The sequence below is a fragment of the Dreissena polymorpha genome, chromosome 5, assembly GCF_020536995.1.
Source record: "Dreissena polymorpha isolate Duluth1 chromosome 5, UMN_Dpol_1.0, whole genome shotgun sequence".
Lineage (NCBI taxonomy): Eukaryota > Metazoa > Mollusca > Bivalvia > Myida > Dreissenidae > Dreissena > Dreissena polymorpha.
In genome coordinates, this window is record NC_068359.1 from 58,499,962 (window position 1) to 58,517,977 (window position 18,016).

General features: G+C 36.9%; 1 protein-coding gene across 2 annotated transcripts in view; it reads left to right on the forward strand.

The window, feature by feature from the left end:
- Window positions 1–15,476, forward strand: part of LOC127831839 (uncharacterized) — a 36,412-nt gene extending 20,936 nt beyond the window's left edge. Inside the window, exons 3-9 of one of the 2 annotated variants that reach the window (XM_052356913.1) lie at window positions 674–853; window positions 2,262–2,510; window positions 6,148–6,213; window positions 7,472–7,550; window positions 11,039–11,185; window positions 12,363–12,560; window positions 13,161–15,469. In XM_052356913.1, coding sequence (XP_052212873.1) covers window positions 674–853; window positions 2,262–2,510; window positions 6,148–6,213; window positions 7,472–7,550; window positions 11,039–11,185; window positions 12,363–12,560; window positions 13,161–13,257 — 1,016 coding nt within the window. In that variant the 3' untranslated portion in view covers window positions 13,258–15,469. Of the gene's footprint in view, window positions 1–673; window positions 854–2,261; window positions 2,511–6,147; window positions 6,214–7,471; window positions 7,551–11,038; window positions 11,186–12,362; window positions 12,561–13,160 lie in introns of both variants that reach the window. The other variant, XM_052356914.1, reaches the window with a different exon arrangement.
- Window positions 15,477–18,016: the final 2,540 nt, after the last annotated feature.

Sequence of the window (18,016 nt, forward strand, 5' to 3'; positions counted from 1 at the left end):
ACATGTACAAGTCATTTTCTGGAAATCGGGAAAAATGAAACCCAATTTTGTGAAAACAAAAAAGGCAATTGCATTGATTAACACCATAAAAGTTAATCGTATTGATCATCTAAAGGCTTAGTTTTAGTTTACGACTTAACGTACTGCCTGAGTTTAAGTACACATAAAAAATGTGCACATAATATCTACATGTACATGAAGTATATGATTTTATTTTGTACATGTACATGTACATTTAAAACGTGTGAATGACCCTCGCAGACAGGTGTTTACGGTGGCTGCACAGCATCGCGGTGATCACGGGTGTTCCTTTTAACGATAGCGTGCAATCGTGGCAATTTCGGATGTTCACCGAACACCGTGGTCAGTAGCGTGTCCGCCCGCCGCAAAATGTCACCAATCGGGAAAATTGAATACCGCGGACACGCGTTTTTGTCAAAGTACACATTGCCTGTACTGAATATGAAAAAGTGTATTTGGCAGGAGTGAAAGCTTGGTCAAGTCAGAAGTGTTTATACAATAAAGAGTATGTCAATGCTGGAGTGAGTCTAAATCAAGTGTGTATATGAAAAAGTGTATTTTGCAGGAGTGAAAGCTTGGTAAAGTCAATTAAGGGTATGTTGCTGGAGTGAAAGTTAAATAAAGTGTGTATATGAACAAGTGTATTTTGCAGGAGTGAGAGCACGCAATGGAGGCAGCTATGAGAACTGGGACAGAGGTCAGCCGAGCTGCTTTCTACCCAACTTCTTGTGTCATGAAGACTGTGCGGTGCTGCGTCTAGACGAGGGCTATAAGTGGCATGACTACCTCTGCAGCTCTGACCTGTATCAGTATGGATTAGCCTGCGAGTATAGTACGTGAAATCAGTATTTTTACTGGTCATTGGACGTAGTGGACATGGTGTCTGCCTAGCGACTGGGAGGTCATGGGTTCAATCCCCAATGTGGGAGCGTTCTTTAGATCTCCCCAACAAACACCAAGTACTGGCTCTAGTCCGAGGAAATGGACTCCAGAGTGTTTTATATAAGCCCAAGGCTTTCGATGCAATTGCGCTAAAATCAATAGGTTTAAACTAAATCAGTGTGTGTTTGATCAAATTTTTGGCCAAAATTTTGACTCATTCCCAATCTCAAATTATTTTTTTCTGAAATGACTTCCTAAAATTCCCCTTTTTAGCTCGGCTGTTTTCGGAGAAAACCCGAGGTATTGTTAAGCCAGCTCGTTGTCCGCTGTTGGAGGTTTAATCTGGTTAAAAAATGTGTCCATCCAAAAAGTAGGTCACAAGTAAGATCTCACAAAGACCTGGTGTGGGCTCCAGAGTCCACATTTTTGATTTACTCTCTTTCTCAAGCTTGGTCAGAATGGGTAGTGGGTGCCCAAAACAAGATCACCAGGTCAAATACTAAAACAATCTTGTTGCAACTTTTTTATGTCCCCCATCACTATAGTGGGGGACATATTGTTTTTGCCCTTTCTGGTTGGTTTGTGGCTTTGTTTGTTTGTGCAAACTTTAACATTTGCCATAACTTTTGCAATATTGAAGATAGCATCTTCATATTTGGCATGCATGTGTATCTCATAGAGCTGCACATTTTGAGTGGTGAAAGGTCAAGGTCATTTTCAAGGTCAAAGGTTAATTATATAGGTCAAAATTGCTCATTTAATATACAATTTAGCAATATTGAAGATAGCAACTTGATATTTGGAATGCATGTGTATCACATGGAGCTGCACATTTTGAGTGGTGAAAGGTCAAGGCATCCTTCAAGGTCAAAGGTCAAATATATGGCTTCAAAGCCAAGCAGTAGCATTGTGTTTCTGACAAACACATCTCCTGTTAGACTATTTATTTCGACAACATCTAGGGCTTGTTAGAATCTGAGTCACGGGTGTTTAAAGACCAGGTAAACATAATGAAAAGATTGTCATGAATCTTTTTGCAACATGGTCAAATATTTATCCTAACATTATCCAGGCTATGTATGGTTCTGGGTCCAAAATCTGGTTCACAAGGTCAATATTTAAAAAAATAATGATAAAACTTAGGCAGAAAGTGAATCTTAGCCTTATTAGTCTATAGCTTTGGGTTGATTGATGTCAAAATCAAGATAATCAAGTCTCTGACAATTGATGCACCCTGAAGCTAGGTGAGCGCTTCAGGGCCATCATGGCTGTCTGTTTGTTGTACAAATTGATATAACTAGTCTAGTGTGCATTGACATTTTTACTGTGGGTTAACTTGCACTTTGTTTACATTTCAGATATGATACCAGTACCACCAACAACACCTGCACCTACAACAAAGGCAACATCAACAACAGCAGCAGCAACAACAACAACAACAAGAACAACAACAGCAGCAACAACAAGAACAACAACAGCAACAACAAAAACAGCAATATCCTCAGACGCCACCACTGTACCAATTGTTGTTGTTAAAACCAATGACGGGGAGCACTCTGCCCTACATTCTGATGACTTCACAGTGGACAATAGCTCATTGATTTCAGGTAATTCAAAGGTGCATTTAAGAAACCTTTGTTGTACACTAGTTTTGCATCAAAAGGGAAGTACAAGTGTTATTCTTCTTACAATCTGTATGAATTTTTGTATGTTATGGTAAATTTTAATGACTCGTATAAATCGAAGTTCGTTTATTTTTGTTTTATTTCTTTTTATGAACAATATAGAATAAGTGGTAATGTAATTAATGTATACATGAGAAATAATCTTTTTAAATAATTGTGTTCCTTGTCAGCTTTAAATTACTTAGTCTGCATTTCACACAATAAACTAATCATAATTTATTGCCTTAATATAATTCCTGGCGAAATCACATGTATTCAACATAGAAGATATCAATTGAGAATTAAGATAATCATCTTTGCTGCAGATTTTTAGCTTGCTTATTCACTGAATCGTCCAACCTACATTTATTATATTTGCCGTATGTTGGCATAGATGTCCACTTATGCACTGGTTAAGGTACATATTATGGGCTGTGCTCTGTAAAAAGGGGTTTTAATGCATGTGTGTAAAGATTCGTCCACGATTAGCCTGTGCAGTCTGCACAGGCTAATCAAGGACAACACTTTCTGCTTGAAGGATATTTGTCATTAAGAGAAAGTCTCTTCTTAGAAAAATCCAGTTTAGGCGGAAAATGTCATACCTGATTAGCCTGCTCGCACTGCACAGGCTAATCTGGGGCGACAATTTACGCTTTTGTATAAATCCCATTTTCACAGAGCAATGTACAAAAGGCAACATCCTCAATTCAATTTTTTTTATGCCCCCGGATCGAAAGATCGGGGGTATATTGTTTTTGGCCTGTCTGTCATTGTATGTGTGTGTGTGTCCCAAAACTTTAACCTTGGTCATAACTTTTGCAATATTGAAGATAGCAACTTGATATTTGGCATGCATGTGTATCTCATGGTCCAGCTGCAAATTTTGAGTGGTGAAAGGTCAAGGTCATTCTTCAAGGTCAAAGGGCAAATTTATGGCTTCAAAGCGGCGCAAAAGGGGGCATTGTGTTTCTGACAAACACATCTCTTGTTTTGAAAGGCTCTTATTAGAATTAGGGAATCCAAATTAAGCTGTTTGTATTTTTCTGTAATTGATTTAAAGTATTGTAAGACAAAATTGTGGGATTTATTTTACTAATACAGTAACCCCGCATTTATCCGGATCTCGATAGTCCAGAAATCTCATGATCCGGAATCTTGCGTTCCAGATCCGGACGTAGATTTCACGACACCGATCTGTGTATTTACAAAAGCGCAATCACCGAAGCATGAAATATTGTTGTTTTATGCTTAATCGCCAACCTGGCGTTTAAACAAAAGCGCGATCACCCAGGCGTGAAATATTATTGTGTTTAGACGTGATAGCTAATAGGCGTGACTAAACATGATTCGACTCCGACTTTAAACTTAAATTGATGTCGGCATTACACAATGCATCTTAAATGACACACTTGATTAGATGTTTGATTTTTTTTAATGTCTGTAATGAGCTGAACAAGCTACCAATTAAGAAGCTGATTACAATCGGACCGTCATCACAAAACTGTTAATAACGAAAAATGACGTGCTACATGTAGCTCAGAAAATTTAAGAGTTTGCTTTCACAGTTTTGCATGTTTATCCTGCGGCAGTATTACATGAGATACACGCAGTCCTCATGGAAAGTGCATACAGCAACAAAATATTGATTCAATACAAATCTATCAACGCTTAACTGTGTGATTGTAACATTCACAAAGCTTTACGTCATGTGTGCACATGTACTAAAATTCGGTTACGCGTTTTTGTACCGGTATTTACATTGTTTAACAACATTTGATTTTTTAAACTAAATAAATGTCTGCGTAACAAGAAAAAATCATTCTTGGTGCGAAAATAAGTATGTAAAAGTAGGTAAATATTTAACTTTTGAAAAGGCACTGGTTTGATTATCCAGAAGATTCGTTAATCTGGAAATTTCTGCCGGAATGGACTTGTTCGGATAAACGCGGGGTGACTGTAATAAAACTTTTCAACTACTTGAAGAAGGTCATTGGGTGTATGAGTCATTTTCATTTAATGTTCTAGTTTATTTAATGTTTTAGTTTATGTAATGTTCTAGTTTATTTAATGTTCTAGTGTATTTCTGTCAGACTGAAAAAGTGCTACAATTTCAAAAGTTTTCATTTTAAGTTTAGGGGGGTATATAGAAGTGAGCTTGTCTGTCTGTCGGTCTGTTGGTCGGTCCGTATTAAGTGTCCGCTCTCTAATTCAAGTAGCTTTCATCCGATCTTCACCAAACTTGGTCAGAAGTTGTATCTACATGATGTCTAGGCCAAGTTCGAACATGGGCATTGCCGGGTCAAAAACTAGGTCACGGGGTCACTTAGTGCGTTTTAAACATTCAGCATGTTGTCCGCTCTCTAATTCAAGTAGTTTTCATCCGATTTTCACCAAACTTGGTCAGAAGTTGTATCTACATGATGTCTAGGCCAAGTTCGAACATGGGCCTTGCCGGGTCAAAAACTAGGTCACGGGGTCACTTAGTGCGTTTTAAACATTCAGCATGTTGTCCGCTCTCTAATTCAAGTAGTTTTCAACCGATCTTCACCAAACTTGGTCAGAAGTTGTATCTACATGATGTCTAGGCCAAGTTCGAACATGGCCTTGCCAGGTCAAAAACTAGGTCACGGGGTCACTTAGTGCGTTTTAAACATTCAGCATGTTGTCCGCTCTCTAATTCAAGTAGTTTTCATCGGATCTTCACCAAACTTGGTCAGAAGTTGTATTTAGATGATTTTAAGGCCAAGTTCGAACATTGGCCTTGCCAGGTCAAAAACTAGGTCACAGGTCACTTAGTGCGTTTTAAACATTCAGCATGTTGTCCGCTCTCTAATTCAAGTAGTTTTCATCCAATCTTCACCAAACTTGGTCAGAAGTTTTATCTAGATGATCTGAAGGCCAAGTTCGAACATGGGCCATGCCAGATCAAAAACAAGGTCACGGGGTCACTTAGTGCGTTTTAAACATCACAATGTTGTTCGCTCTCTAATTCAAGTAGTTTTAATCCAATCTTCACCAAACTTGGTCAGAAGTTGTATCTAGATGATGTCTAGGTCAAGTTTGAATATGGGTCATGCCGGGTAAAAAACTAAGTAACGGGGTATCTTAGTGTGTTTTAAAACTCATCATGTTGTCTGCTCTCTAATTCAAGTAGTTTTCATCCAATCCTCACCAAACTTGGTCACCAGTTATATCTCAATGATCTATAGGACAAGTTTGAACATGGGTCATAACGGGTCAAAAACTAGGTCACGGGGTCACTTAGTTTTTAACATTCAGCATGGTGTCCGCTCTCTAATTCAAGTAGTTTACATCCAATCTTCACCAAACATGGTCAGAGGTTTTATGGAGATGATCTTAAGGCTAAGTTAGAACATGGGCCTTTCTGGGTCAAAAACTAGGTCAAGGGGTCACTTAGTGCGTTATAAAAATTGAGCATGGTGTCCCCTTTTTTGTGTGAAGATATATGCAAAATATTATGTGTCAATGCGGCATGTGGGGGTATTCGTCACGTCTGTGACAAAGCTCTAGTTGTTTTAAACCTCTCTGTTACCTGACCATGTTGTTGCAACCATTGCAGACCAAGGACAGGGTGGGGAGATTGGCAGACATGTGATGTCCAGTGAGAGCGGTGGCATGTCTACAGGTAACAAGACATTAAATTGTTGTCATGGAAACAGTGTGTCTGGCTGGCATTTATTATCCCCCGCCATAGGCGGAAGGATATTGTTTTGGCGTTGTCCGTCTGTCTTTCCGTCCGTCCATCCATCTGGAGCCATATCTTGGAAGTGCTTTGGCGGATTTCATTGAAACTTGGTATGAGTATATATACATGTATGGATAATGCACGCCAAATGGCATTGTACACCATCTGATAATAACAGAGTTATGGCCCTTTGTATCTTGAAAAAATGCTTTTTTTAGTGTCAAATATAACACTTTTAACAGAAGCATATTGGCGGGGGATATCAATTTAACAAATTTGCTTGTTTGTGTTGAAATGGTCTACCATGAAAACATTTTAAACAGTCTTTCAAACATTCGGCTCAATAGTTATATTTTTGTGAGCAAAGGTTTATTTTCCATTTCTTTAGCAGTTCCACTCAGAAGGGATGTGAAAATGGCTATATGCAAACAGCATAAAACCCACAATAACCCTTTCCCCATCAGAAGCAATGTGAAAATTGTTTTTGCAACCAGCATAAAACCAGAACAGCCTGCAAGTAACACGTAGTCTGTTCAGGTTTTATGCTGTTTGCTACTCATCATTATCTTAGGGTTGGAAATGAAGCCTTTCAAACTTCAATATATTAAGAAAGGACTTAAATTTAATTTGAATTTCTGAAGGACTTCAAATGCGTCAACATGTGTATATAAGAGATATAGACGTAACTGGAAGTCTGTTCAGGTTTTATGCTCTTTGCTGCTGCTCATAAGTGTTGGAAATAGATCTGTAAAAACTTGAATCTAGTAATATTTTATTTTCAATAAAAAAAATGGTCAAATACATATATGAGTTTTAAAGTGTTTGTAACATGAATGTACGTCTCTTGACGGCTGTTCTTGTTTGTAGAACAATCTTATTTTCAATTTCTATATTGATTAACCCGTTGCCACTTAGATACATATTTTGATGCATTTGTAGTGTCATAGAAAGCTAAATTTAATTAAAGACCTTTGCTACTTAATTCAACTTTTAAAGGCTTCATTTCCATCCCTAAGATACTGATGAGCAGCAAACACGTTAAAATTTAAACCTGAACAGACTGCGAGTTACTCGCAGGCTGTTCTGGTTTAATGTTGGTTGCAAAAGTCATTTTCATTTTGCTCTTACAGGGGAAAGGTTTAAATGTTTGAAACATCAAGGCCCATGTCTTGATCATTTTGTTGTTTGATGTTTCTAGGCAGCCTGGTTGGGATTGTTGTGTCGTTCATCATCGTGTTCCTTGCTGGTCTGACCGTGGGAATACTCTTCTGCCGAAGGTTTGTGCAAGTTTTCTACGCCTGATTTATGAAACCCTTGTTGACGTAACCCTTGTTCTCGGAAAAGAGGTTTTAATGCCAGCAATTTGTTCATTCTTTATAAAGTACTGGAAAAGGCACTTTCTCAATGGGGAAAAAATATAACCTCCCAATTGCTGTCAGAAAAGATCCCAATTGAAGGTTTTCAAAAAAATAAAAATAAATTGTAAATTAAATGCAACATTTAGTTAATTTCCTTATGCATCTCTTTTGCTTGAACCTACGTTTAAATACAATTGACAACTTGACAACACTTAGTTATTAATATTAAAGTATTTGTAAGCAACAAATCAAATACATCAATCTCATAATCTGAAGACTTTACAACGTTAATTCTCCATATTTTTGTTTTTTTTTGGCACTAATTTTTAACCAGGTTTTACAAAGGAAAAAACTGGTTATTAGATTGGCAAATGTCTTCGGGCGGGTGGGCGGAAGAAGCTTGTCCGGGCCATAACTGTGTCATAAATTGTGAGATTTTAAAATCATTTGGCACATTTGTTCACCATCATTAGACGGTGTGTCGCACGAAAGAGTAACGTCGATATCTCCAAGGTCAAGGTCACACTTTGAGTTCAAAGGTCAAAAATAGCCATAAATGAGCTTGTCCGGACAATAACTATGTCATTCATTGTGAGATTTTAAAATTATTTGGCACATTTGTTCACCATCATTGTACGATGTGTCACACGAAAGAAATATGTCAATATCTCCAAGGTCAAGGTCGCCACAACTAAAAATAGATTTATTTCGAAACAAAGTGGTTTTTAGCTCACCTGAGCAATAGCTCGAGGTGAGCTATTGTGATCACTCAGCGTCCGTCCGTCCGTCCGTCTGTATACAAATTTGTAAACATCTTCTTCTACTAAACCATTGAGCCAATTTCAACTAAATTTCATGTGGAGCATCCCTAGGTCATGGGACAAAAGAATTGTTAAAAAAAATTTGATCACATAACCAAGATGGCCGCCATGACCATATATGGTAAAAACCTTAAAAAATCTTCTTGTCAGAAACCGCTCATCAGATTTTCAAAAAATTTCACAGGGATGACCTTTGAGGGCTCCCCTGAAAAAGTTGTTCAAAGAAATTTGATTCGTCAAAAAACATGGCCGCAGGAGCTCGTTGAACTTTGCATGTTTATTCGTTTTTGCCTATTTTGTGAAAACTTTCAAAAATCTTCCACATTTTTTGTCCGATCCTTTCCAAATTTGCACAGTGTCTTTATATCAATGAGGACACAAACCCTACAAAAAATGAGCATTATTGGTCCATGAAGTACAGAATTACCTCCCCTTGAATTGAGAAAATGGTGTTTATGCAATAAAGTCCAAATTTTTCATCCAATTCTTTCCAAACTTGTAAGGATTTAGCATGGTTCAAACAAGGGAAACAACTACGGTTTATGCATGTTCTTTTTATTACAGATTTGCCTCCCTTTAATTCATTCAAAATCTCATTTTACAGCAGAGATTCCAAATCTGACCTGTAAATGAGCCCCATATTTACTGCTGGTGCTATGTTACCTTTTCCCATTTGATCATTCTTAAGTATTGGTCTTGTAATGCTGCTACTGCTACTGCTACTGCTACTACTACTACTACTACTACTACTACTACTACTACTACTACTACTACTACTACTACTTCTACTACTACTACTACTACTACTACTACTTCTACTACTACTACCACTACTACTACTACTACTACTACTACTACTACTACTGCTACTACTACTACTACTACTACTACTACTACTACTACTACTACTAGTACTACTACTACTAGTACTACTACCACCACCACCACCACCACCACCACGTCTACTATTACTACTTCTACTACTACTGCCACAACTACTACTACTTTTACCACTACTACTACTACTACTACTACTACTACTACCACTACTACTACTACTACTACTACTACTTCTACTACTACTTCTACTACTACTACTACTACTACTTCTACTACTACTACTTCTACTACTACTACTACTACTACTACTACAACTACTATTACTACTACTACTACTACTACTACTACTACTACTACTACTACTACTACTACTACTACTACTACTACTACTACTACTACACCACCACCACCACCACCACCATTCACAGTGACAAAAACGTATTCACACAATGGCTGCTACTACAACTTATAGCCAATAAAGGGGGGCATGCATGTTTTACAAACAGCCCTTGTTTCTATGGGATTTTAACCACAACTGTTCATGTTTATCTCCGACACATATTTTTAGGTCACCTGTCATGAAGTGACACAGTGAGCTTATGTGATTGTGTGATGTCCGGCGTCCGTTGTGCGTGCCTGCGTGTGTCCGTGCGTCCGTCCGTCAACAATTTGTTTGTGTAGACAGTAGAGGTCACAGTTTGCATCCAATCTTGATGAAATTTGGTCAAAATGTTTATCTTGATGAAATCCGGTTTGGGATTGTATTTGGGTCATCTGGGGTCAAAAACAAGGTCACTAGGTCAAATAATAGAACAACCTTCTGTAGACAATAGAGGTTACAGTTTTCATCCAATCTTTATGAAATTTGGTCAGAATGTTTATCTTGATGAAATCTGGGTTGGGATTTTATTTGGGTCATCTGGGGTCAAAAACTAGGTCACTAGGTCAAATAATAGAAAAACCTTGTGTAGACATTAGAGATCACAGTTTTCATCCAACCTTTATGAAATTTGGTCAGAATTCTTGATGAAATCTGGGTGGGATTGTATTTGGGTCATCTGGGGTAAAAATCTAGGTCAAATAAATAGAAAACCTTGTGTTGACAATAGAGGTCACAGTTTTCATCCAATATTTATGAACTGTGGTCAGAATGTTTATCTTGATGAAATCTGGATTGGGATTGTATTTGGGTCATCTAGAGTCAGGAACTAGGTCACTAGGTCAAATCATAGAAAAACATTGTGTAGACAATAGAGGTCATAATTTTCATCTGATCTTAATGAGTCAGGTGAGCGATTCAGGGCCATCATGGCCCTCTTGTTTAGTTATTAACAATCAGTTCAGTTTGAGTTGTTTCCTTTTATCATACTTTTTTTTCAAATTGAAAACCTTGTTTTGTGACAATTTTGTCCCTTTTTTTCAATTCGGCAGGTAGCGGTACTTTTCCAGATTGGGAAAACAACATTGCTCAATGCATGTGCATAAAGTGTTGTCCAAGATTAGCCTGTGTGGTCTGCACAGTCTGCACATTGGGGCATGCATGGATACATTTATCAATTATTTCTGGTTTTGGATTTTATAAAAGAAATTTGCATCCATCATTTTCTGATGTGTTTGTATTTTAAAATAACGAAACGGCCAACACTCAAAATCCACAAAAATTTATGTTTCACAAAAAATAATTATTTGACAATATATAAACTTGTGTATTTAACGTATTTGTTCCCTCCATGCCACATAATACAGACGCAGGGCAAAGTTTACAGAAGTCTACAGCGTCGGCTTCAACAACATCCTCTACTCTCCTGCTCCTCAGTCAGACACAAGGGTCAAGGACACGAACCTCGCCGTGGCATTGAGCCAACAAGAGGAGGACAGCATGGTGGATCACAGGTAAAATGTTTTAGGTTACAAAACACCTTTACCATGAGGATACATTTCACTGATTCAGTGCTCTTTTTAAATTATTTTTTGTATGTAAAGCTTTAATTATGTCAACATTTTTTTAAATGGTGTAACTTTTCAAGGCTATATCTATATCGCTTCAAGATTTCAACATGAAACTTTATGGGTGAACATCGGTATTTATCAATGAGGAGAATTGCAATTCATAAAAACAAAAACCCTACACTAATTTTAATGATTATTCAGTATATCTATTGATTTGCACCAATCCATCAACAAAATGTATTCGGCGGAGGATATCAATTCAACAAATTTACATGGTTTTACTGTAAGACCTGTTTTTCGACTTGTGGCATCAGTGAATTTGACATATCTAGGTCAGCCTAACTTGTTGTGATTAATTTTCTGCACTTTCAAATTGCTTAGACATTGTTTTCAAGTAGTAATCATCTTGAATGTGCAACTGTTTTAAGCAATAATAATCTAGACTGTGTTTAATTTTAATCATCCAGAGTGTTTTTAAAGTTATAATCATCAGCAATTTAAGAAATAATCATCTAGAAATTAAGTACCGGTAATGTTCATCTAAAATGTTTTTAAAGTTAAACTTATGTTCAGTGTTAATTAAGTAATAATCATCTAGATTGTATTTTAAGGAATAATAATCTAGAATTTAGTTTTAAGTAATAGTCATCTTCAATGTTTTTGTTTTTGAGTAATACTCATCTGAAATGTTTTAAGTAATTATCATCTAGATTTTTTTTTAAAGCAATAATCCTCTGGAAGTTTTTTTTAACCCTTTCAGTGCGGGAACCGAATTTTAAAGGCCTTTGCAAACAGTTTGGATCCAGATGAGACACCACAGAATGTGGCATCTCATCAGGATCCAAACTGTTTGCTATTCTGATAGTATTCTTTGAAAAAAATAGAAGAAAATGCTAATTTTAGAAATTCAGCAGACGACATTTTAGCAGACGACAAATTTCCGAGCATGCAAAGGGTTAATGTAATATTCATGTACAATGTGTTCAAGTTATACATGTACTCATCTAGACAGTTTTTTAGTTATATTCATGTAAGATGTTTTTAAGTAATACTCCTCTTCTATGTTTTGATTATGAATAATCATCTTCAATGTTATTAAATCTATTCTCTACTTTTGTAGGTATGCGGGCATTGATGACCTTGCTGCAGAAGGGTGCGCGGTCTACTGTGACATGGGCGGAGCTAAATCAGTTGACCTGCCCACCTGCAAGGAGATTGACAAGGAGGCGGACTTAGGGCAGGAAGCTGAAGCCAATCATCTCTATGATCACATAGAAGGGGAGGAGTCTGCTGGAGCACCACCTCCTGTCCCTTCTAGGCAAGTAAAATTAGAACTTTATAACCAAAATGTTCATCACAGGAATTCAATCTAGACATTAAAAGATATAGCAAATACAGAAACAATATTATTATATATGCAGTAGCAAAAACTTCCTGCTTTTTACCGATTTCAATGCAGATTAAAAAAAAATTAAATATAATTTGGAAGGTGAGTTGTCCATTTGGAACATTTTATTCAAATTATATATTTGTTTAGTGTTCTGAGAAAACTGGGCTTAATGCATGTGTGTAAAGTGTCATCCCAGATTAGCCTGTGCAGTCCGCGACACTTTCCGCCTAAACATGATTTTCGGTAAGGAGGGACTTCCTTGAAACTAAAATACCATAAAATCAGAAAGTGTCGACCCTGATTAGCCTGTGCGGACTGCACAGGCTAATCTGGTATGACACTTTACGCACATGCATTAAGCCCAGTTTTCTCAGAACGCAATTCATTTATTTCAAGACATACATGGAATGACACTTTATATTGTTGAAACTAAAATAACAAAAGGAAATGATGCTTTCCGTGCATTGGTGAACAATGGTCTTGTAGTTGTAGAACACTTTGAATGGTACGACCCACTTTTCCTTGTAGGCATGGGAACTTGACGGCTTTTCCTCCAGAATTCTTGCAGAAGGATACGGACGTTTTGCAGGCCTATTCTCACAACCTGTATGGATACAGCAAGTGAGGTTGTGCCAGTGTTCACTGCAGATCTCAAATAGGGCCTGATTCAGGGGTCTGTAGTCATTGCCCCTTTACCCATTTATGCCTATTGGACTCTCCCATCCTTCTAAATTGGATCAATTTATTTCCAAAGATAGGGATGTCTAGTATACTTATTTCTATATTTAGAATATTTCTTACAGAAATTCCTTTAAGCAAACAGCGCAGACCCTGATGAGACGCCGCATTATGCGGCGTCTCATCTGGGTCTACGCTGTTTGCCAAGGCCTTTTTTCAAGACGCTAGGCATAAATGGGTTAAACATACTTAACCTTACCTCTGACTACACTCATGAGATCTTTACCGTTACCTAATTTGATAGATTATGCTTTAAGGCTGGTTGTAAGTACTAAAGAATATTCAAGAAATCTGCATATATATGATACAATTATAATGCCGTGAAGAGGGTATCATTTATGCAATCAAAAGTGGACAAAAAAACCTCTGCATGTTCAGACATCTCTTATTATGTTAACAGTACATTAACAACAAATCACCAGAAATCTTCCATTGCAATATTTTTTGTGTAACTGAAATTTGTGCCTATTTCATCCATCTTTATTTGGAGCTAGCTTTATCATAATTCAGTTTGCACATTTGGAGCAGTTTTTTTCAGGGTTGCATCAATTTTTATGAATCAACATGTTTTTTTGTTGTTGAAATATACAAAGTATAAGAATTGTTTATTATGTAGGTTGTATGTTCATAAAATGTTTTTTCTGTGTAACCATTTATCAACAGGGTTGTCAATCTAGTTTGAAAGTTCTCGAAACATTTACTTTACTCTCTTTAAAGTTTTTTCTTCACTGTCTTGAACCGAACTTGTTCAGTGGATGTGTGCCTATGTACCAACACACAGGGTGTATGGGTAATTCCCCATGATGGTGCTTTTCTGAAAAGATGTTCATTTATGATGGGATAATTATGTGTTTCAACTGTTGGCCTATTCCTGCTTGAATTATATGGATTAAAAATGTGTTTTTGTCCAAGTAACTACTTAAATTAAATTGTTTAGTTTGCAATATTTTTGTTTCTTTTTAGCTCATCTATTTTTTGAAAAAAAATTATGAGCTATTGTCATCACCTTGGCGTCGGCGTTGGCGTTGGCGTTGGCGTTGGCGTTGGCGTTGGCGTCGGCGTCCGGTTAAGTTTTGCGTTTAGGTCCACTTTTCTCAGAAAGTATCAATGCTATTGCATTCAAACTTGGTACACTTACTTACTATCATGAGGGGACTAGGCAGGCAAAGTTAGATAACTCTGGCGTGCATTTTGACAGAATTATGTGCCCTTTTTATACTTAAAAAATTGCAAATTTTGGTTAAGTTTTGCGTTTAGTTCCACTTTTCTCAGTAAGTATCAATGCTATTGCATTCAAACTTGGTACACTTACTTACTATCATGAGGGGACTGGGCAGGCAAAGTTAGATAACTCTGGCATGCATTTTGACAGAATTATGTGCCCTTTTTATACTTAGAAAATTGACAATTTTGGTTAAGTTTTGTGTTTAGGTCCATTTTATTCCTTAAGCATCAAAGCTATTGCTTTCATACTTGCAACACTTACTAACTATCATAAGGGGACTGTGCAGGCAAAGTAATGTAACTCTGACTGGCATTTTGACAGAATTATGTGCCCTTTTTATACTTAGAAAATTGAAAATTTGATTAAGTTTTGTGTTTAGGTCCACTTTATTCCTACAGTATCAAAGCTATTGCTTTCATACTTGCAAGATTTATGAACTATCATAAGGGGACGGTGCAGGCAAAGTTATGTAACTCTGACTGGCATTTGGACGGAATTATGGGCCCTTTATACTTAGAAAATTGAAAATTTGGTTAAGATTTATGTTTTGGTCACTTTACCCCTAAAGTATCATAGATATTGCTTTCATACTTGGAACACTCACAAACTATCATAAGGGTACAGTAAAAGGACAAGTTGCATAACTCTGGTTGTCATTGTTACGGAATTATGGCCCTTTTTTGACTTAGTAACTTTTAATATATGGTTAAATTTTGTGTTTCGATCCACTCGAAGTATCAAGGCTATTGCTTTCAAACTTCAAATACTTACATGCTATCATGAGGTTACTGTACCTGGCAACTTGAATTTTACTTTGACCTTTGAATGACCTTGACTCTCAAGGTCAAATTATTAAATTTTGCTAAAATTGCCATAACTTCTTTATTTATGATTAGATTTGATTGATACTTTGATGAAACTACTCTTACCTGACATACCACAATAGACTTCACCCAAACCATCCCCCGTGCCCTCCCCCCCCCTCCCCCCCCCTCCCCCCCCCCCCCCCCTAATTTTTTTTTTTTTTTTTTTTTTTTTTATAAGATCATCTCACAAATGACCACCACACCCTCACACTATACCCCCACCCCACCCCCCCATCCCCCCCCCCCCCCCCAAATTTTTTTTTTGATTTTTTTTTTTTTTTTTTTTTTTTTTAAGATCATCTCACAAATTATCACCACACCCTCACACTATACCCCCCCCCCCCCCCGATTTTTTTATTTTATTTTTTTTTTTCGCTTTTTTGGAAGATAATGTAATAAATGTCCACAACCCCACACTATACACCCCTCTTCACTCCACTCCTCCCTCCTTTGTGATTGAAAATGAGAGTCCCTTCACCTTTAAAAAGAAAATAGATGAGCGGTCTGCACCCGCAAGGCGGTGCTCTTGTTTATATTTTTATTTTACGTTTTCCAAAAAAAAATTATCGGATTTGACACATTTGTGACATATTTGTAAAATGAGAATGTACGTTCAGCAGAATTCTTTTGTTGATGTTGATCTAAGTCTTGTTATCTCAATTGAAAAGTTGTTTGTATATCGATGCTGCTACTGATGATGATAATGATTAAAACGAAGAAGATAATGATGATTATCAAAAAGATGTTGCTTCTGCTTCTGATTATGATGATTTATGTATTTGTAAATGAGATAATTATTAATTAGAAACTGTAATTTTATGATTATGCAAAGTCAAGTATATAAAGTTTTTATGAAGGATAATAATATAATTTGATAGTATAATTATGTTGGTGTTTTTTGTCTTTAATTTAGCTAGCCTTTGCTTTACTCAGTCACAGGGAGCTTTGCTTAAGGTTTGTACTCGCTCTGGCAATGTGTTGTAATGTTAACAGCTCTTTAACTTGCATGGCAAGCAATAAAAACTTGTGCCATAAATATAGTGGCAAAAGTGTTGGTGATACTTCATTATTCAAAATATTTACTTTTTTATTTTAAAGTTGTATTAACAATTGGTTTGTTTCTTAAATAAGGATTGTAATTGTCAACCTTACATGTATGTTTAAATGATGTATACCTATGCAGTGTTTTGTTAAGGAATACTTTTTTCTCCATTTTGTTTGGAATGTTACATCAACTTGAATTATTTGTTTCTTGTACATGTGTTATAAAAATATCATTAGTTTTACATATAGCTAATACTGCCATAAAATTGTCTTCATGTTATTAAGAATAGTGAGCCTTGTTGAGGTTTTGTTATCTCCTGTTGTCTGTGGTCAACATTGACCTTGTTAGCACTCTTTTTGTGGCCACATTTATTGCCCTTTTTAGCTCACCTGAGCACAACGTGCTCATGGTGAGATTTTGTGATTGCCTTTTGTCCGTCGTCCGTCGTGCGTTGTCAACATTTTGCCTTGTGAACACTCTAGAGGCCACATTTATTGTCTGATCTTAATGAAATTTGGTCAGAACATTTGTACCATTGATACCTCGACTGAGTTCGAAACTGTGTTATGCTGGGTCAAAAACTAGGTCACTAGGTCAAAAAAAGAAAAACCTTTTGAACACTGTAGAAGTCACATTTGATGCCCAATCTTCATGTAGCTTTGTCAAAATGTTTGTCTAAATGATATATTGGTTGAGTTCAAAAATGGTTCTGGTCCGTTGAAAAACATGGCCACCAAGGGGCGGGGCAGTATTCCTTATATGGCTATAGAGAAACCTTGTGAACACTCTAGAAGTCACAAATTTTGCCCAATCATCATGAATCTTGGTCAAAACATTGGTTTCATTGATTTCTCGGATGAGTTCGAAAATGGTCCAGATCGGTGAAAAAACATGGCCGCCAGGGGGCAGGGCAATTTTCCTTATATGGCTATAGTAAAACCTTGTTAACACTCTAGAGGCCACATTTATTGTCCAATCTTCATGAAATGGTCAGAAGATTGGTCTGTATGATATCTTGGATGAGTTCGAAAATGGTAACGTTTGCTTTAAGAACATAGCTGCCAAGGGGCGGGGCATTTTTCCTTATATGGCTATATATGGCTATAGTTAAACCTTGTTAACACTCTAGAGGCCACATTTATTGCCCAATCTTCATGACATGTGGTCAGAAAATTGGTCTCAATGATATCTTGGATGAGTTCGAAAAAGGTTACATTTGCTTGAAAAACATGGCTGCCAAGGGGCGGGGCATTTTTCCTTATATGGCTATATATGGCTTTAGTAAAATCTTGTTAACACTCTAGAGGCCACATTTATTTCCGATCTTAATGAAACTTGGTCAGAAGATTCATCTTAATAATAGCTTGGACAAGTTAAAAAATGATGCCGGTTGGTTGAAAAACATGGCCGCCATAGGACGGGGCATTTTTCCTTATATGGCTATAGTACAACCTTGTTAACACACTAGAGGCCACATTTATTTTCCGATCTTCATGAAACTTGGTCAGAA